A 19292-nucleotide genomic window follows, 5' to 3' on the forward strand; every position below is an offset into this window, starting at 1 on the left:
ACCTTGTGTCATTTATACAAATATGAAAAAAGACACCCGAAGAAAAAAGGTTTTTGGAGGTTCTGTGTGACACAAAAATACTTTGGTTTTCAACTAAACATGAAATTCCCTTCAGGCTACTTGAAACATTCTACTTAGACGAAAGAAATTGGCACAAAAAAGGATTCGGTGATGAAAGACAAAAAATGTGTCCTGAAATGTATCCGGACTTCCACAGCTTCAATCGTGATGATTATTACATTTTGAATAAAAATTAGGTGTTATCAAAAGTCGCAAAGTATAAGATATCTTCATTTATAAAGACTGGTGATTAGATTCATGATCCCCTAATTACTAATCCAGAGGTTTCTCACATTGGATTCTGTCTACCCGAGAATGTGTGTATAGTGGTCAGAGTGGAGAATAAGGGGACTATATTTTGGAGGGTTGGGAAAATATAGCCCCGGCACCATGCAAAAAGACCAATTTATTACTTTTCTTAAAGAATACAAATGATACTCCCTGACGCATTTTTTAATGCCTCAAAAGTAATTACCAAGAGGGGTTGAGTCAAATCTTTCTGCCAAAGGCAATAACAGCTGTTTGTATATAAAGTTAAATTTCATTTTATTTTATTTTTGTAGATATTAAAATCTAAATTTCGATGCAGTTTTGCGCCATTACTCCACTTTAAATATTTGCTTTTAATTATTCTTCTTTTACAGTTCTTAATTTTCTATTGTGTAACGTGACGACACTGAAGATGAAATAAGTTGGTGAAAGTAGATGAAAAAAGACGTTACACCAGATCGCCGTTTAATACAATTTTTTAAATAATATACCACCTAACTACTTTTTTCTGAAGACAACAAAACGGCTTCACAAATGTGAGAGGTGAGATCGGCATTGTGTTTACCTTTCCGCCGTTAGATGATAAATAAAGGAATAGACGATTTTAGGGTACCTGATAATTAAAGCAAATCCCTGCCCGCGTTTGCAAGAAGAAACACGTGAGAACTTCTCTGCACCTTAATGAGATATTAGTGCCAACTAAAAGCTAGGTAAATGTTTCCCTAATCTAAATTTTCACGTAAGCTCCAACAATTACCCCGACACTGCAGCGGGTTGCTTTGCACGCACTTCCTGTAAGTGAGTGGGTCCTTGGATCGCAGATCGTGGAGAGATGTTAAAAAAATCTCACGCGGACTAATCATTTGCAGAATATAAATATGCACACTACATAGGCCTATACTACACACACACACACACACATACACAATTTATTCTAAAAATTAATCTGTTTAAACGGTGGATGACATAAAACAAGGCGGGTCTACAACATCTTCGATAAATGTCAAAAAGATATCAAATTACCCAGTATTTTTCACAAACGTGTTGACAATTCAGTAAGCCTGCGTCATTTATTAGGTATGCTTTCTTCAAGGACTTCTGAGAAAAAAAGATGCAATTTCTAATCATACTTTTCCGTTTTCCGCGTGTTAACACTATTTCTGATAAATCAACAGGACTCCCCGTGCAGTATTGTTCGCATGGGACTGTTGGAGTGGATGGCTTAAGTATTGGTCAGGTGCTTCCGCTGCACGAGTGTCATTTTCGAGCTCTTGCCAATAATCACCTGGGCAACTTCCACACGAAGCGCCCATTGTCCTCTATCCTCATCAAGACGCTTTTCAAAATTAATTCCTGTTCGGGCCACAGCCGCTACCGTGCCAGTAATAATGTGTGTGTTAGATGTCAAACACAACTCATTAGTTTCCCGAGAAAATCGATAATGCACTGTGCCCTGCCACCGTCCTTCATGAACGAATATTTAACTGCCGCTTAGGACTAGCGGCGTATCAAAATATTAGCAATATGTTTGCAGGGCCCTGGAATTGAATAAATCAACTTGGTCCTATTGATAGCGATTCCCTATCGTTCTTTGCTATTTTGATATGTTTACGAATCATATTTGCGAATCACGGTCTCGTAATTTGGGACAGATGACACGAAAAGATACCCATATCGATAAGAGAAAGATTAATCATATATCTCAAAACACGATTTCCGAGCGCTATTAGAAAATACGTTATTTTAACGAGTGTTTGACTCTTCACCCGCAGGTGAATATAATGTGCTCTTGTTGCCTTCATTTGCACGTAATTTGAGTCGTCCAAGTTGAAATATGACTCTGAATACAATATAGACACATCTAAGGTACAGCGCAGATATCTGTTAGCTAAGTAGATTTCCGTGAATCTCGGGGAGTGAATGGAAGCAAGCTGGGCTTGCATGGCCGACCGGGCGAGGTCGATTTCCCATGAAAATGGAAATGAGAATCTCTTTCTAATCTAACCCGCATAGTATAATGTCGCTCCGCACTCTTGTGTTCATATTGAATGGAGGCCTTAGTCAGTCGCAGCAGGGAATCGCACGCGAGTGGCACGCGCAGCCTACCTGAATTACGGTCCTTTTAGACGAAGCTAAGCTCCATGCACCCCTCCATAAAATATTTAATCTTGGGAGTCGATCGATTGGTCAATAGTGTCCAGTTAAGGACCAAGAAAGGAGGGATTCCGAAATGGGACATCTGTCTACGGCAGCTGTGATTGGTCGATCCAGTTATCAACATTTGTCCGACTTTATATAGTTATCACGATTCTAGGTGGGTATTGTTACTCGCTAATTACAACGTCCGCGCGATGGAAGCTTTGTCAACTACACCACAGAAAACGGATTGAGGTAATTTTCGAGAAGACTTATATCCACGTATATTAGTCCGCAGCGATTAGTTTCAAGCACTCTCTGCGACAGACACCTTGATTTTTATCTAGTGGACAATTGTCCAGTGCGAAAACCAAGCGAAAATTAAAAAAAAGAAACGGAGAGACGCAGCTCATAAACGCTGTAAGTCGAATGTGAAACCCACACATGCAACTCAGCTCGAGCTTTGCGTGATCTCCGTGACGTCCTGGGATTCTAGTGCATGTCAGGTGGCAGGCTTAGCAGCAGCTTTAGGCAGGAATCCATTTATCGCTATTGAACTAGAGCGCAGCAACAACAGCAGAAGATTACTTTGATTACTGAGCGAGCGCCAGGAGAGCCCAGTCCCCGCGCCGTAGCGGAGAGCTCTACTCGTCTACATGGCCATGGGCGATCACCTGGAAAACAAAGCTGAAATGATGAAGATGTTTCAGAGGTGGGCCTCACAGAATTACGGGGATTCAGGGAAAACTAAGACAGTCACCAGAAAAAAGTATGAAAGAATTGTCAGAATCTTAACGGGAGAAGAGCAGCCAAGCTCTGAAAACTCTAAATTCCGTTTTTGGGTAAAGGCGAAAGGATTTCAGCTGGGCTCCCGGGAAGAGGGCGCAGAGGATGAAGAGGATAGGGTGCTCCACGTTCCAACCAAAAATGTGGTAAGAATATTTGGTCACAAATGAAAATTGTATTTAAATGTTGCGTTTTATTGTGTAAGCCTCAAGTATTATTGACTTTTGACGAATATTTCGCCACGTTTTTAAACCGACATTTCACCTCTCAACCCAACTGGTTGAACAGGGTGTTTTTTCACACATATTTCACCTTCCTCCTTTGCTCTGAAAATAAAATCCAATTATACAAAAAGGGACGGGTAATATATTTGTCCTGCACACAATGGCGCTCCTAGGTGTTTTGCACGAGTTGGTCTGACAAACCGATCCCAGGTGTGGCTTGTAAAGGGCTGTGTCGTGATGGATATACGGTTGGCAGGATAAATATTCCCTCACGCTAGAAAGAAAAAACTTCGAAGAGAAAGGCGCATCTATGCCAACAATTCTAGCCGGCGCATTTACCCGGCTTATTGGAAGAAACCAAACAAGCGTCTCAGTTTCAACGCACCTGAGCCTTGCTGCGAGATGAGTTAGATCCGGGGACATTGCAACAGACTCATCTCTTTCTCTCTTTTTCTGTACTTAGTGCTGTAATAATAGAGTTATCAAATGCCAGCCGGTTGGGCAAATTGAAATTGAGTGGTTTAGGGCGCGAGATCTATTTTTAAGAAAGAAGGGAACGCACAGCGGTCTGGACAGAGGAGAAAAAACAAGACCTTTGTTTTAGACAAGGGGAAATTGGAATTTAGACGAAAGAATGATCTGGGGTTGATGCATTGACACAGTGTGCGGCGTTATTGAGTTTTACCAAAGACGGCCAGCCTTCATCGATTCCAGAGACCTGGCGGGTTTCCGAGAGTCCCATTTCAGGATAATAGACCGCATACACTGCCAACGTTTGTTCATCCGACAAGGCAAATCAACATCATATAGAGCTCTGAGCTGCGCATGCTTTCACCCCCCTCCCCATGATATAAAGCATCCCATGATTGAATCCTAAAGCCCTCTGAATCACTCGTCTTTTCATGCCCCTATCATAAGCAAAATTAATGAGATCCATATACCTTGTCGTTTGTTTGAGACGCTAATAAATTGATGACATTTTCTTTCATATTTCATGTTATGTATCTCGGTTCAGTCATGGGGGTTTGAATGCGTAGAAAGCAATAGGGAATAATCTATGACATTATCTAGGGAGGTTTTTAAATATACCACCTCAAAATATATAAATAAATAAGTAAAACATTTTTGCGTATGTAATAGTTTTTGTAAAAAAACAAAAAAAAAAAAAAAAACAAAACAAATAGAATAGAAAAGTGTATCGTAAAAACAACGCGTCATCATAACCGGCATGAAAGGAACTTTTTTGGGGGCTGGGGAGAAGGGTCTATAAGACTTGTACACGCATTGAGCAGAATTAAATTATTTCCCTAGAAAAACCTCCATGGCTTCTCTCCAAACATGCAGGCGATAAACGACCCTGACAATCAAAGGTGGACTTTATAGTAATAGGGTGTTTTTTTCAGTGTACATTTCATGTTATTCTGAAAATGTAATCCCATCCTGTAGTCTCTTGTGTCTCAGTCTCCTAGTAACCGTGGGTATTGGAGAAGATTATGGAGTAATCTCGTCATTAACATACGGGACAATTTAAAACCCCAAATAAAAATAATTTAGCTTTTTTTAATATATACCAAAGACTTCGCCGTTAATTGTTTTGTGCCGACTGACTGATTCCTTCCTTTATATTTTGTTTATTAATGTTGGCAAACAAAGAAATAATATTTATTTGTGCCACAAAACACGACATCACATAATACAAAATCGCAGTCACCGTTAACATTTCTCTCAAATTCTGGCAACAGTTTTCCATTCGTTTCTATGTGCTCTAGCTGTCTGTTTTTAATGATTATATGGCCACCAAGCAAAACCACGCTCGGTCTGTAAAAGGATTTGTGACAATGGTTCTTGGCCTACCGGGGTGTAAGCTAGATTAAATCGAATGGTTTCTCTGAGGCAGTGGGGATTGAAGGAAACAATCCGATCAGGCGTCACAAAGCAAGGCTTCCCCAAGCCGGATGGTCGGCCACGATTTCATCTCGACATTCAATTTAGAGATATTGGGCATGATGCAGTTTGAGGTTCAGCGTCACCCTGCTGTCTGCCGGGTTGTTTTACATTAGTGGAGTCTGTCAGTTGAATAAGTCTTTAAAAATGTCACAACTTCTTACAGATGTAGATATGTAAAAATCATTCCCACCCACCCAGCCCAGCGGTAGAAGCTTATCCGCGTGTTCATATTTCTCTGGACGACATAGAGTTCCGTAAGACGCTTCATCCCGCTAGATCGCAAATGACTGTCTAATAATCTTCGGATCATGACAATCTTTCTCATTATGTAGGATATCCAGTGATTAGGTGTCTGTCGCTTACTTGCTTTGCTGTACGGTTTAGCTCAGTGGTTCAGAACGCACCTTATCATTGCTTTGACCAAGTGAAAACAACACTTGCTGATATAGACATGTGATATATGATATGGATGAATTAATTTCTTAAAAAGTATATAACTAGAAGTAAAAGTAGAGAAACTCAAAAAGTTAAAATTAGTCGCACTGTAAATGTTCAGGTACATTTATATGTGTGTGTGTGTACGAGAAAATGTTTAATTAAGTTATATTATTAAAGGTAGAACAACTGACATAGTGAAGTGAAACATTGAACTGTGTTACACGAGGCACATGTCATTAACCGATGCCTGATGTTTACTAAAATTAAATATTTAAAGATATGTTTAAAATAACCACATTTATTTCACTTTTTTTTGTCCAGTGGCGTCAAGAATGCATAAATAAATAAGTTATTGTCAACACCAGACTATTCCGATTAGCTGTCTGCTGTTTAATAGAAAAAGATATAAAAATGTTCAAAATCGCCCACCTTAAACGACATTTATTTCAAAATTTTCACAGTTCACAATTTTTACAGTTTACCTAGTGGTTACATGATGTCCACTGAACAACATAGTTATCAGTTCAATTAGACAGTGTGCCTGTCAAAATAAGAACAAAGATTGTTAAAAGTTTTACAGTGTTAGCTACTTTTCAAAATAATTTTGCATTATATGTCACATCTTTTAACGTATTTTCGAAAGACAGTGTTTTTAAACCAGATAAACCAAATATTAGGGCAACCATCTTTTTTTTTTTTTTTTTTTTTTTTTTTTTTTTTTTTTTTTAAGAAAATGTCATTTCGGAAGTAAATTTGTGGTGAAAACGTAAACGATTTTCTTCAAGCGTGCAGTGCAGCAAACTTTTAGGAAATAACCTTATTTAGAAAGCAAATGGTTAAATTATTCTTCCAGAATACGTGTTATTTCAATTTCAAAATGACATATTGCTTTGCATGCATGTACAACTGAATTTTGTGGAAATAAAGGATGAGTTGCATGTTGGATAAGTTTGGAATTGGAGCGCAGTCGGACTAATGTTGTGCGCCAGTGTACATATATCAATCTCAACCCGTTTCCCCGGATAAGCAAAATTCCCTTTTGTTCGACTACCTGGATATGACTCTGAGGTAGCCGGACTAATCTACCAGTCTCGTGAACATGTTGTCTAGGTGATATTACAATAGCATATGATTAAGAAGCGCACTTGCGGTCCGATCATTATTCGGTGTAATCGGGCCAATAAAAACCATGCTACTCCTAATGTAACTGCGATGTTGTAGTTATTGTTGAAGTCAGTTCATTTTTTTAGTGGTACTTATCTTATTTTCAAGTTTTGTTGCTGTCATTTTTATGATATGAGAGAGAGAGAGAGAGAGAGAGGTAGAGAGATTTTTAATGACAAAAATTTATCAGGATCATTATCATTATCAACCATCTAATATTATTTAGTTGGATATGCCTTCCTGTTTGCCATATGACATACATTGTTTAGGGACAATCTCTGAGGTAACCGTGAAAAAGGAGTTCCGTCACATTAACATAACCAGAAAAACGCCGCCATTACCCAGTCGGTTGGTTCTTCGCTCGGGACTTAATTATCTGCGACAATTATTGGTTGTCATACTGAAAACTGATATGGAACCTGTGCCGTGTGGCTTCATTTCCTGACCTATAGCGCTCTAGCAAAATATCCTGATCGGCGTGAGACATTTATAAAACTGTCACATGAGACGTTCCTCAGTACGGTAGACTTATTTCCCGTTCTACATGTCTCCAATGTTACTAATGCGAAGGACTTAGTTTCTCAGGCCCATGATCTAGTGGGACCTATGGATTGTATTGTGTAGCTGCAAATATATATGTACTATCATATTCCTCTGCCATTTACCAGGATTCCACTTCAGCACGCAATCATAGGTGCATCAATATATTGAGTAGCGAACAGCAGACAGTTTTTTTCGTTCTTTTTTTGTCTTTTTATTTTTTAATCATCACGCGCCTGCGCACGTGCGCACAGCCGCGCTCGCTACGTAACCTCTTGGTGACTCTGTCTCCTCATCATACTAGTGACAGAATCATCCTAAATGGCTTGCCAAAACCACAAGAAACTAATAACTTTTTCAACTGAACATGATACGACAAACGTTTCTCATATCTATAACGGCCAAACTAATTGTTTTTGATAGCTACATTTTATTACGCTTTTTACTGAAGGAGAATATTTATTATCATTATACTATTATTTACCAATGAGCCAACCATTTTTTTCAAAATTTGCTACAGGTTTGCATTGCGAAGGGGGGGGGGGGGGGGGGAAGAGAGGGGGTGGCGATCTTTATGTGATGAAAACGTCACTTTTCCCCCTTGAGTAAGATCGCTTTGTGCCTGGAAACATCTCCTGTCATGACAAATTCAAGCAGCCGAGAATAAACTTTTGCTTTTACTTTCAGCACCACAAACCTTTTCCAACGAAATATAGTTATATTGATGATGAATTTTGTGGCTCTCTATGCGAAAGATGACTATGCACTACTGCCACAAGCGCAAAGGCAGAAGCTTTTAACATCACGCACCAGAGAACATGGAAACTGGCGAAAAAGCACAGACCCCAAAACCAACATTATATAAATCCAAATTTCACATTTTGTTGTTCTCAGTATCAGCAAAGATTCCGTGGTATAATTTTTTTCTGGTTTTTCATTTCAGACAAGCAGTGGCGTGCCAGACGGAGACAAGGAGTACCGTCGTGTGGCCGTGGTAGAAGATTTCTTTGATATCATTTATAATATTCATGTGGACATGGAAGGCAGAGGTGGAAAGCATGCGGGGCAGAAGAGAACGTACAGAGCGGTAAGGCAGCCTCTTGCAGACCCGCAGCCAGCAATTTCAAAGTTTAAGAGGTTTCTTTTTCTTGATTAAATAAGTCTACCTTTTTCATCCCCTTAGTTGGTTCAATTTGGGAAAATAATTTTAATTCAAAATGAATAATTTTTACCCAAAATGATGGAACTTTCAAATCCCCGAACTCCGTGCCTATGGGCCTGTCTCATAAATCTTCTAAGTCGTCTGCTAAAAGTTTGGAAAGGTTCAAAACAGGTCCTGACGGAATCCGCGAACGGCTCCACTGAAAATGACCACATAGCTCTTGTTAATCTAAAAAAATCGAATTAAGTTGCATCACGAAGGGTGACAACATAAATTCCACCTTTTCCCCAGATTCTATTATTTTCAGAAGAAAACTGACTTTTGGTTAAAATATTCTTGATAAAAATTACCGACATTACAGATCACGTCACCCAACTTTCATTTATCTACAAACTTCTTCCACTGTTTTTGTCCACTCTGCGAGTCATTTTAAATTTTTCGTCTTATGTGTTATTCTTTGTTAGAATACTCAGAAAGAATGTAGTTTTAAATCTTTCTGCGACACACTGATTTTTACTGCAGCATTTTGATTTTGCACTGAAAATTGGCGTTTAAAAACATTTAGGTATTTTGAAATAAGTGAATAAATATCATATCCTGGCTATTTTTTAAAAAAGATAGAGAATACGAACATTAAAATACAGGAATACTTCAGACAGCAAGGTATTTCAGCAGAAAAAATTGAAAGACACATTGAGCCGTTATTGATAGTTGGCGTTTAAAACGTTACATCCCCAGTAAAGTATTACTTGTGTATGAAGATAGGAGAGGAAAAAAACACTTCTTACACACCCCTCATAACGCTTGAACTGCAGTCTAGCACTGGAATTGATTGGACGCCCGTAGGCTTGTCCAAGCTCAAGAGAACTTTCTTTGGAGAGCAATCTTTGCACGGTATTTAGATATATCGATCCTTGAAACTAGATCAGCTCCGTGACTTCCTGGCGGTAATTTGGTTCCATCAACCTCCGGCTTTCTGGCAGATTGGCCATAGGTTGAGTAGAGCTCGGAACGCCACTTCCCATAGGTTCTCATGGCGTCCCGCAACTCAAGCACGAGATCTTTCAAGCGGATTGAACGCTTCGTTACGTCGGTCAAAATCCTTTCTAGTCACGCAATTACAATCACAGGGTTTCTAATTACCATCTTCTTATTATTACATCCGATATAACAAAGCGATGGACAGTTTTCTGTAGGTGCATTTAATAAGTACACTCCTTTGTAGATTAACCCCGGGCGTACAACCGCTAGTTGACGAATTTCGACCCACTCTTATAATATGCAGAAAAATATAAGGCTGCAATATCTTCATAAACACTGACGTATGGTATGAATTTGATGTTGAATATCAAATTTTGTCATAGCCCCAGTTTTGGGGGGGGGGGGGTGAGAGTGGGCAAAAATTCGTTCTACAAGCGAGTCCAGAGTAACGGGTTTTAGGACTGAAAAGTGATACCTTGGATTGTAGGAAAATACGTTAAAAACAATTAGCACTGTACTTCAACATACACTAATGAGATGGGAGTTTCACGAGTGTCCCCGAACTCAAAGTAGCAGACATGGTTGATATCCGTGTCCCATGATGAGGGTATAAGACCAATACCAAACCAATATGTTACTTTGAATAGGCACACATTTCTGATATTTTCCCCTCAAACACGCACCCGCCACCATATTAAGTCTTAGGGAAGGTGTGTTCCTTTGTGAGTCGGCATCGACGTCTTCTAACAAAGTAGACGTGTTACCTACATAGAGAAATCGATCGAAAGGTGCCCCATCTGGAAAATCGGCGATCCCGCGTAATCACTAGTAGCGGACTCCGGTTGTTAAAGCTGTTTTGACATGCGAACCAGGGCATGAAGTCGTGATTCCCACATCATCTACAGCCGTCATTTCACTTGATGACAGGCTCTTTTCTGTATTGCCTTTGTGTGCAGTGGGAAGACATGGAAGGTGCTACATGCCATATACATGTAATAATTTTTACCTGTCTTACAGTCATCTAGATAATCAGACTGGCTGAAATTCAATGTTTTGATTGGCCAAATTATTTAAGTAAGATAAAACTCATCTTCTTATATCTTGTTTGTAAATATAAGTGATTAATAATATTAAAATTATGAATATAAAACTACGTTCCATCCTGTCCCATTATTTCAAACTGTTGAGGTGTACTCAGGTCTAACTTACAATGCCGCGTGTTATGTTAATTCTTGATGTTGATATTCTAAATATGATCACGATTAATCCTCATATGTTGTTGATCTTTATAACCAACAAGCAAGCGAAAGAGAAAAACGCCGTGCATCAATTGTGGCCGATAACAATATCTTATATAAGTTGCATGCGCGATGGATGTGTTTCGCTAGTATTTCGATCGATATGAACTTAAAGATCCCTCATTACCTTTTACATATATACAGCACGCTTTTTTTTCTTTTATTTGACAGATCGCCGAAACCTACGCATTTCTTCCCCGTGAAGCCGTAACTCATTTCTTGATGGCCTGTTCTGATTGTCAGAAGAGGATGCACCTGGGGGAAAGTAACAACAATAACAACACTCTGACGTCTGACCTGCCCGTCATCGACTTCAGTCTACCCATCACGACCACCTACTTAAATCATATGCGAGGAAAGGGCTATACCAAAGAAGACATCCTGTACAGGGATCACGAGGTTTGTGTGTGTGTGTGTGTGTGTGTGTGTTTTAAATTATTTTTTTGCTGTAAGTCTAACAACGTGGTGTTATATTTAAAATACCCAGATAAACTTGTGTGAAGGATATGACGGATATGCCAATATCATTTTACCTTTAATCTGGAAATGAGATAACGATTCAGTATTGATATTGATATAAATATTGATAAAAATAATTGTCAAAATTTCACTAAGAATAAATAAATAAATTAATTAATTAATTAATTAATAGTTTAATAAACACATAGATAAATAAGTAAAAAATAATAGAAAATTAAATGACAGCAAAGGCAATAGTTTCATAAGAGACTGAACATGTTGTAACCTATGATGGAGGCATGACGGTCTGACCACTCATCGAAGGGCCTTGATCACGTGGCTGACTGACAAGAGACAATGAGAGCCTATTTCATCAAAAAAATCACATATCTTCAAAAGTCAGACGATCTGATTACACATCTTACTCTTATCACTTTTAAAAAGATCAACAGTCTTTCATTTTCTGGGCTATTTTGTTTCTTAATGCTGAAAGGAACCTTACTGATTTGTTTTTTTATTTTTTAACGTTGAAAAAAGACAACCTTAACATTAAAACTTCTGGTATGCCACATTGATATTTAATGCATTAAGATGAGCTGACTTTGGACTGATACAAGTCTTCGCCTAGGTAATCACGAATATTGCAATCAAAAACGTACCGCATCAAAGTTTTATAAATCCATTGACTGGTCGTCACTAAAAAGAGCATATATGGTTAAATATGGTGCGCCTTGTTCATATCAATGTGAATAGTTTAATTCATTTTCAACAGTTTTATTATTCAAGTTTTACGTTGTTAATAATCACATCAACCCAAAACTCACTGGGGACCGTGCCTCCCAAAATAGTGACCAAATGAAATTTTAAAAAGTCCACGCAGACTCGTGTGGATAAGGGTATTGCAGTTCATTTTTTTCACTCAAGTATAGACACCCTCTGTCGCCAGAATTAGTGAAGCAAGCGACGGTGCAATCACTGTCGCGGAAATTGTTCACGGAATACGTCTGAAACCTAAGCATGACAGCCATGTTCCATCCAGACGTCTGTCAGATTCTAAGCCTCCGCTTCACCAAATGTCTCCAATCAGTGATTTATTTGAAAAGTGTCTAGTTTCTCACAGTAATGAAACAAAATTATCTCATTACGATATGTTGAACGTACTATTTTGGGACTAAGGATTACCGTAAGAATCTCGTCTTTATGTTATCGGTGGTTGGGGGGGCCAATTTTTTATAGCATAATAAAGAGCGCTTGTGACGCAATCGCAATTTTAAATATATTCCATATGAAAGTTTTGAAAAAAAAATCGTATCTGAAACCGACCATTCCTCCTCAAACGACAGTGGTGATTGTTGCAGGTGAGACAGCAGTTGTTTACCCAAACGCAGTTGCTTCAGTTGCGTTTAACACCATCCCAACAAAACCATTTTAACAAAAGCCGATTGTTTGATTCCTATCCACGTAATCTTCAATAAGGCAGCAGAAGTCTTGTCAGAGACCGTAAATAAAAATGTAAATTATATTGCAAAACAAGAAAATATACATTTCAATGTTATACGAAATGTCATGTAAAAATTTCCCGAATATGGCAATAATAAAGTGACACTTCAACACTTCAGTTTTTATCGCCAGAATATTTTTGCTTGATTTGATTGTTTCAAAGTACAGCGGCTAGTACAGCGTTAGCTTAGGTAAAGGGATAACAACTCCTCATTTTGGCGGGAAAAGTTCCATAAAACTGATTATCCTGGGATAAGCGACAATTTTTCCATACTTCCTAATGGTTAATGCAACCGTTCCAACATTCAAAGTAAGTCGATTTTTCTTGAAGTGCAGTTTTTGTAATAACCTCTTAAGATATTATTAGGGAGGGTAGCCAATTATGAAGGTCCACGAGGTCCGATGGCTAGCACAGATTTCAGAATAGCGATAACCACCACTTTTGGTGGCAAAATGGAATTTATTTATTTATTTTGTTTACAATGTATTAATTGTGGAAATTTTCAATCTCATATGAAAGGTTGTTATCGCTTTAAAGTAAAACGTATTTGAAATATCAACCAATTATCAACTATTTAGTAACGGAAAACTAATGTCTGAGAGCACCATCGTTAATATCGTTAATAACCACGAGTGCTGCATTGCAATTGTAATCACACTCTGATAGACCTATAATATCTCTACTTTTGTTATTCTCTAGAGGGAAATGTCGCAATTCTCCATTTATAGTGCTAAGTACTATTGGACACTTGGGGTTTTGATATGCTACTATATTCTTTAAAACTTGCACGCTGTTCTCCCTAGCGCAGTCACACGTTACGTGTCAATGATACTAGACAATAAGAGCCCATAATTCTTGAACTTCTGACTTTCTTGTTACATATTTGTCGAACCTGACCAGTAAAAACAGATGTTTGAAGAGTTACGCCCGTTCCGCATGAAGAATGAGTGCTGTGCCGCAGCATTCTTTGCATTAGCTGGTTAAGCAACGGTAAGGTTGCATGTAATGCTTAGCCTGGAGGCCAGTCACATTCTTACTTTCAAAATAGAAATGATAAATGTGAATGAATAGATAAATGAAAATACGAGAGGAACTTAATGGTAACTATGACAAACACTGAGAAACATTTCGACCCAAAATATTTTAGAATATAGTAGAGCAAAGTGAACCATCTGTTATTTATTTTCTTGCTTTGGTCTTAAAATCGCAGAGAATTAAGTCAATACCCGAGCTAAAGTATATTGAGTGTGCACAGTGTCAACCTTTGACTTTGGTGTCAACCGTACATTGAGAAAATTGGAACATGGTTGGAAGAGGAAAAGTCCATGGCCACCATGACGTGTTTAATTGCAAAAAAAATTTAGTGCTGTACCTTAGATGGCCCTTATTATTAAAATTATCATGCTGAGTTATATGCTGCGGGTTATGTTGTTTTATCAGAGGTCGGGAATTAAAATGTATATCAGTACCCGCATATAGTGACTGGGAGATACAGTTCCTTCACTGTGGAATGGCAGCGAGTGACAGGGCAGCAGCGGTGCTGTTTAGAATCAGGAGTTGACATCAGGAGTTGCCGTGGTATCTTGAAACGTTTCTTAACGGACACAGTTCCTTTCTTATCTTATATCTAATCTGCAGCAGAGGGATACTGTTTCATTAGTCAGATCATAAGAAAGAAGGAAAAAACAGGTGGTTTGTATAAAGGTCAAAGGTGCATATTTATTCCTCCCCCCTCACACCCCCCCCAAAAAAAAATTATATATATATATATTGAAATAATAAGTCAGCATCTAAAAGCCCCTGAAAAAACACTCTGAACGGTGGTGACATTGCCAGATATCTCAGAAACAAATTACTACTGAGATCAATACGCCGTTGTTCCGCCTGCGTGGCACGTTCTGTAGAGCGTCGCCCATCAAGGAGTACCGGGGAAGATATTATGACGCCTACCATGTAATGGACGCAGTGCTCGGTGCTCCCTTGTGATGAAAATCGCGTCTTGAACACCATTGTCTTGGATTAATTTACCTGGCTCCTTTTCCGCGCTGAGTCATTTGAACGTTATGTTGTCATGGAAACTAAATTCTACTCCCCGTTTTAAGTCCTTGTCTCTCTCCATCAAGCCTCCTCTGAATGCAAGGGAGCATGCAAGAGATAAACCCCCGCGTGCATGCTAATGCACAAATGTCATTTTCACTTAGAATGAAAGGTTGTGTCTCAAAGAAATCAAAAAGCAAGGCGAACCCGTATTTCTGAGGTGGTCGCGATATGGGCACTCGTGGGAATAGACACAAACCGGTTGACGCATTCAGATGGGTGTCCACGGCACGGGGTATCGATTGCTTTCTTTCTCTGTGTCATTGTAATGTTTACGCTGTGATTAAGCATGGAGAAAATAAATGTGCGAGTGTTCTAAAAATCTATGAGTGGGAGACCGAACGAAACAGAAGAAAGGTGTATAATTTTTTTGCATTGTAAAATCGTCCTTTAATTGAATGTATAATAAATGATTTTTTTATTACGGCGATCAAAATTACGTTAAAGGGTTAATTTGTAGTCAAATGTTGTGTACTTCCCCCTCGGTCTGTGTCCTTAAAAGGTATTTATCTTATACCGGTCAACGCTTATGAATTTAAATTTCGATATATGACTTGTGTTTAATTTCTGAGTAAAGGCCTCGGGAAATGTATCTTTTTTTCAAAATCCAAAAGCCAAAATACACTCTTCCACCGTGCCCTTCACGGCAGTTATTTCTCAAATTGCAAACGGGGCAAAAAATGAAACGTTTATATATAATTGAACCGAAAACATTAAGACTTGTAATCTAGTCTCTCATTTTATGTACAGACACAAAATAGCCGAATCTTCAATCTCAGCAGAAAATTGTAATGCACAGCATTTCATATTTTGAACTTCAGCAAAAACCCACGCCTTGCCTTGCATATACATGTATAAACTGACCTAGTGAAACACGTAGAATTACTACGGCTGTCTCAGTTGGTTACCACTGTCAACATTTCATATGCCCAAGGAAAAACACACTCAGTTGATGCACTTTCTGCTTAATTGAAATTTGTTTTCTGGCGGGTATATTACCGGTGGACACAATAGCACGCCCGTAGATTGCATTATTAATCTTACTAAAAGAAAGGGGTTCTGATAAACACGATCGCACAAATCAACGCGAAAAGAAAAAAAATGATTCTAACTGAAAGATTCTTAAAATGTGTTTACTATATGTAACAAAAAGAAAATTCTCTTCGGTCGTGATGATTTACTGTCAATGATTTCATGCCAACTTTGAAATCGAAATATTCACAAAAGTTTATTGCCAAAAGATTTCATGTACATCGCCTTCTCGGGTGAATTCTATAGAAAAGAGGCTTCTTGCCTTTTGAAAGTTTAGCTATTTAACATATAGATTACCATAAGTAGTCGAATAAGTTATGCATAAATTCACTGCTCACGTTGATGTCGTATCCTTATTAATTAGCCCCTGTAATCGTTTTTCTGATAAACATATTTCCATCCGCTGTATTGTTAGAATTCAAGGAATACAGTCGTTCGCTTGTGTAATAGTCCTACAGCATGTTTCTCTGAACATTGGTCCTGTTTCCTGTCAGTTGAGATTTTAGGATGAATAATTTCCGACTGTTTTTGGTCTTTTTTATACTGGTGAACGGATATACTCCAAAGTGAATGTAGATTCTTACATACAAAATATTTGAATAAATATGATTGAGTTCCGCTGGTTGGCTTCACAAAATAACTTTTACCCGAAAATTGGTCTAAAAATTTGGTCAGCAAAATTCGGTCAGCTTTAATTAGGTACATCCATAGTAATCCATAAAAATGAAGTAAGCAATAGTCGGAAACTTTAGCCATGTCTTTCTTGTTATAAAACACGTGCATTGTTTCACATGATTGGACTGCCACTGATACATCTTGGGTCAAATAGACTAAAATTGTAGTCTAAAATCAAATTTTGGGCCTAAGTCATTTCATGAAAAAGGTCTCGGATATTTAAAATTTTATTTTAGCCTCTTGAGGCGGGAGGTAACTTCATCATATAAAACCCAACAAATTCGCCAAGATCATATACAATTAAAGTTTCATAAAGTGACATAACGAGCAATCTGTGTCAACAAATTACCCCTGCAACTAGATACAGGTGAATGTAAAATATTGATATTACTCTGATTGGCGCCCAATTTGAGACCGCCCAGGACAAGCGTTTGTTTTAGTTGATTGGGTTCCGTGAAATAGGTCAATTAGGCAATGGATTTCTGATCTACACACTTCCTCTCTTGGGCAATTGCCCCCAGTGTATACCAATATGACAGCCAAATATCAAGCTTTAATCGTGAAAGTTGCCACCGATTGCCTTTGAAAAAAAAAGAAAGTGGAGAGTAGAAAATTATTATGATCGAAATTGGCTCTCATGGTTTTAGCTAACGCAAAAACAGTATAAAATTTAAGATTGTAGGCCTTACAATTATTCACTGCAAGAAAAGTATTTATCTCTCTCACCTTAAGTTAGAAAAATAATGTAATAGCAAAGTATATCCAAATTAAGATTTTCTCTCACCTCGCCAGTTAAATCTGGTCTTTCATTATGCAAAAGGCAGTCGCTTGGGATACGATCAGAATTCCGAAACAGCTATATTTTTCTCTGACAAATTTGTGTTATTTATTTCGTACTAAAGAGATTATAGCTCTTAGTAACTAACACGTGTTTGAGACTGCTTAGAAAGAGTCCCAAGAGTTCGGTTCTACAACCAAATAAACTTAACGTTATGATTACGTCTTAAATGTAACAGGATTTAAAGAGAATTTGACGGGGCATTTTTTAGCTTGGTTCTGCTTTGACCAAGGACACCTGCAATGTAACTTACACATTAGAAAAAAAAATAAATGTCTCCGTCTCCTTATATATACACATTCCCTTTGTGTTGTACCAAAATGTCCATTCAATTCCCTTTCCGTTTCTCGCTCATGTGCCGTGTCAATAAGGATAATTAAAACTGATGTAAGCATTCACAGATGACCTGGTGCCGCAAGTGATAAAAGAGAGGGAGAGAAGATAGAGAAAAAAGAAATCAACTCAAGCACGCGAAGTGAATGCAAGTGACATTTATGCGGAACGGAATCGCGTCTTGCTATTGTTGATCTAGTTATAAGCCAGAAAGTTGATTGTCTGTTGTAACTTGTGTCTCTCTATTGTTTAAAATGCAACCAAAATATGAATTTCCGTACCTGGTCATATATCAATATTTTCTCGACTAATACGAACATCACCTGATTAAGCCTCTTTTTGTACCAATTTAATATTGTCTTCTAATGGCCTCCGTCGGATTCATAACGCGAGCTCTACCTACAGTCTCGTCTCCTGGAAAATCTGGCCGTGTCAATATTTAAGATATGAAAATAAGAGAGCGTGTTCGATTGTATGGAAAATTGTGGGATTATTCCCACCCGCTCCACTTAAAAAGAATTTCATTTGATTAAATGTCACTCCCCCCGCACATACAATCCGAAGTCTTGACAAACCCCGAGCACATTTCTACTCAAGATTCGCTTATTGGGAATCTTTAGAGCAGATAGTTGGATCAAAGAAATGCGATTTCCCCTCTGCGATCGACACGGTATGCCTCAGTGCTTAATAACAACGCCACAAGATGTATAGCGGTGAAACATCCACCTTTTGTTCATTATGATAGGCTTATAGAATCCAGGCTAGCTACACGAAAATGGCTGGAAATCCTCTGAAGAATTAGATGACGTGCGATCAATATTTAAGGGGTACCGTTCTCCCCTAGGGTGTGCTATTACAGTCAACTAAGTCTTTGTTCTCGTATCGAAAACCGATCGCACGTTTCCCCTACAGGCCCCTTCCTTTGTAGCCAAATAACCCCCTTGTCACACTTAATGGACCTGCGGGCCCTCGGACGCATGCTCAAATGGGGTATATTGTTACGCCTGTAGAATATTTGGATAATTGCCTTTCACCCGTATGTGAGCTTGCAAGCCGCGCTGAAGTGTGTGCATGAATAGGATCCAATATTATTAATAATTCCCAGAGTAACTACTACTGTCGAATTCAGCACGCAGTACAGAGCTGGCACTGCGGTGACTTGACATCTCAAGTTAATCCAGATTAACATTCATCTGGTGTGTTTTCACTTCGAAAAAAGAACTTGCCAAGATTTCGTTTCTTTATTTCCGAGCGAAGAGAGGACAAGTGGGAGAGCCATTGCCTGTCACAATCTGCCTCTCAGAATAAGGGTGTCATCACTAGAGACAATATATTTATATAATAGACAAGA

The 19292-nt window shown here is 38.4% G+C and overlaps 1 protein-coding gene across 2 annotated transcripts in view; it reads left to right on the forward strand.

The window, feature by feature from the left end:
- Positions 1 to 2458: 2458 nt before the first annotated feature.
- The window catches only part of LOC106175662 (nucleolar protein 4), a 30379-nt gene continuing 13545 nt past the window's right edge, over positions 2459 to 19292 (forward strand). Inside the window, exons 1-3 of one of the 2 annotated variants that reach the window (XM_013557765.2) lie at positions 2459 to 3398; positions 8509 to 8652; positions 11178 to 11405. In XM_013557765.2, the coding sequence (XP_013413219.2) occupies positions 3123 to 3398; positions 8509 to 8652; positions 11178 to 11405 (648 nt within the window). In that variant the 5' untranslated portion in view covers positions 2459 to 3122. The remainder of the gene's footprint in view (positions 3399 to 8508; positions 8653 to 11177; positions 11406 to 19292) is intronic. The other variant, XM_013557764.2, reaches the window with a different exon arrangement.

This window comes from Lingula anatina, chromosome 1 (assembly GCF_051362555.1).
Source record: "Lingula anatina isolate TDL-2025a chromosome 1, LinAna3.0, whole genome shotgun sequence".
NCBI lineage: Eukaryota > Metazoa > Brachiopoda > Lingulata > Lingulida > Lingulidae > Lingula > Lingula anatina.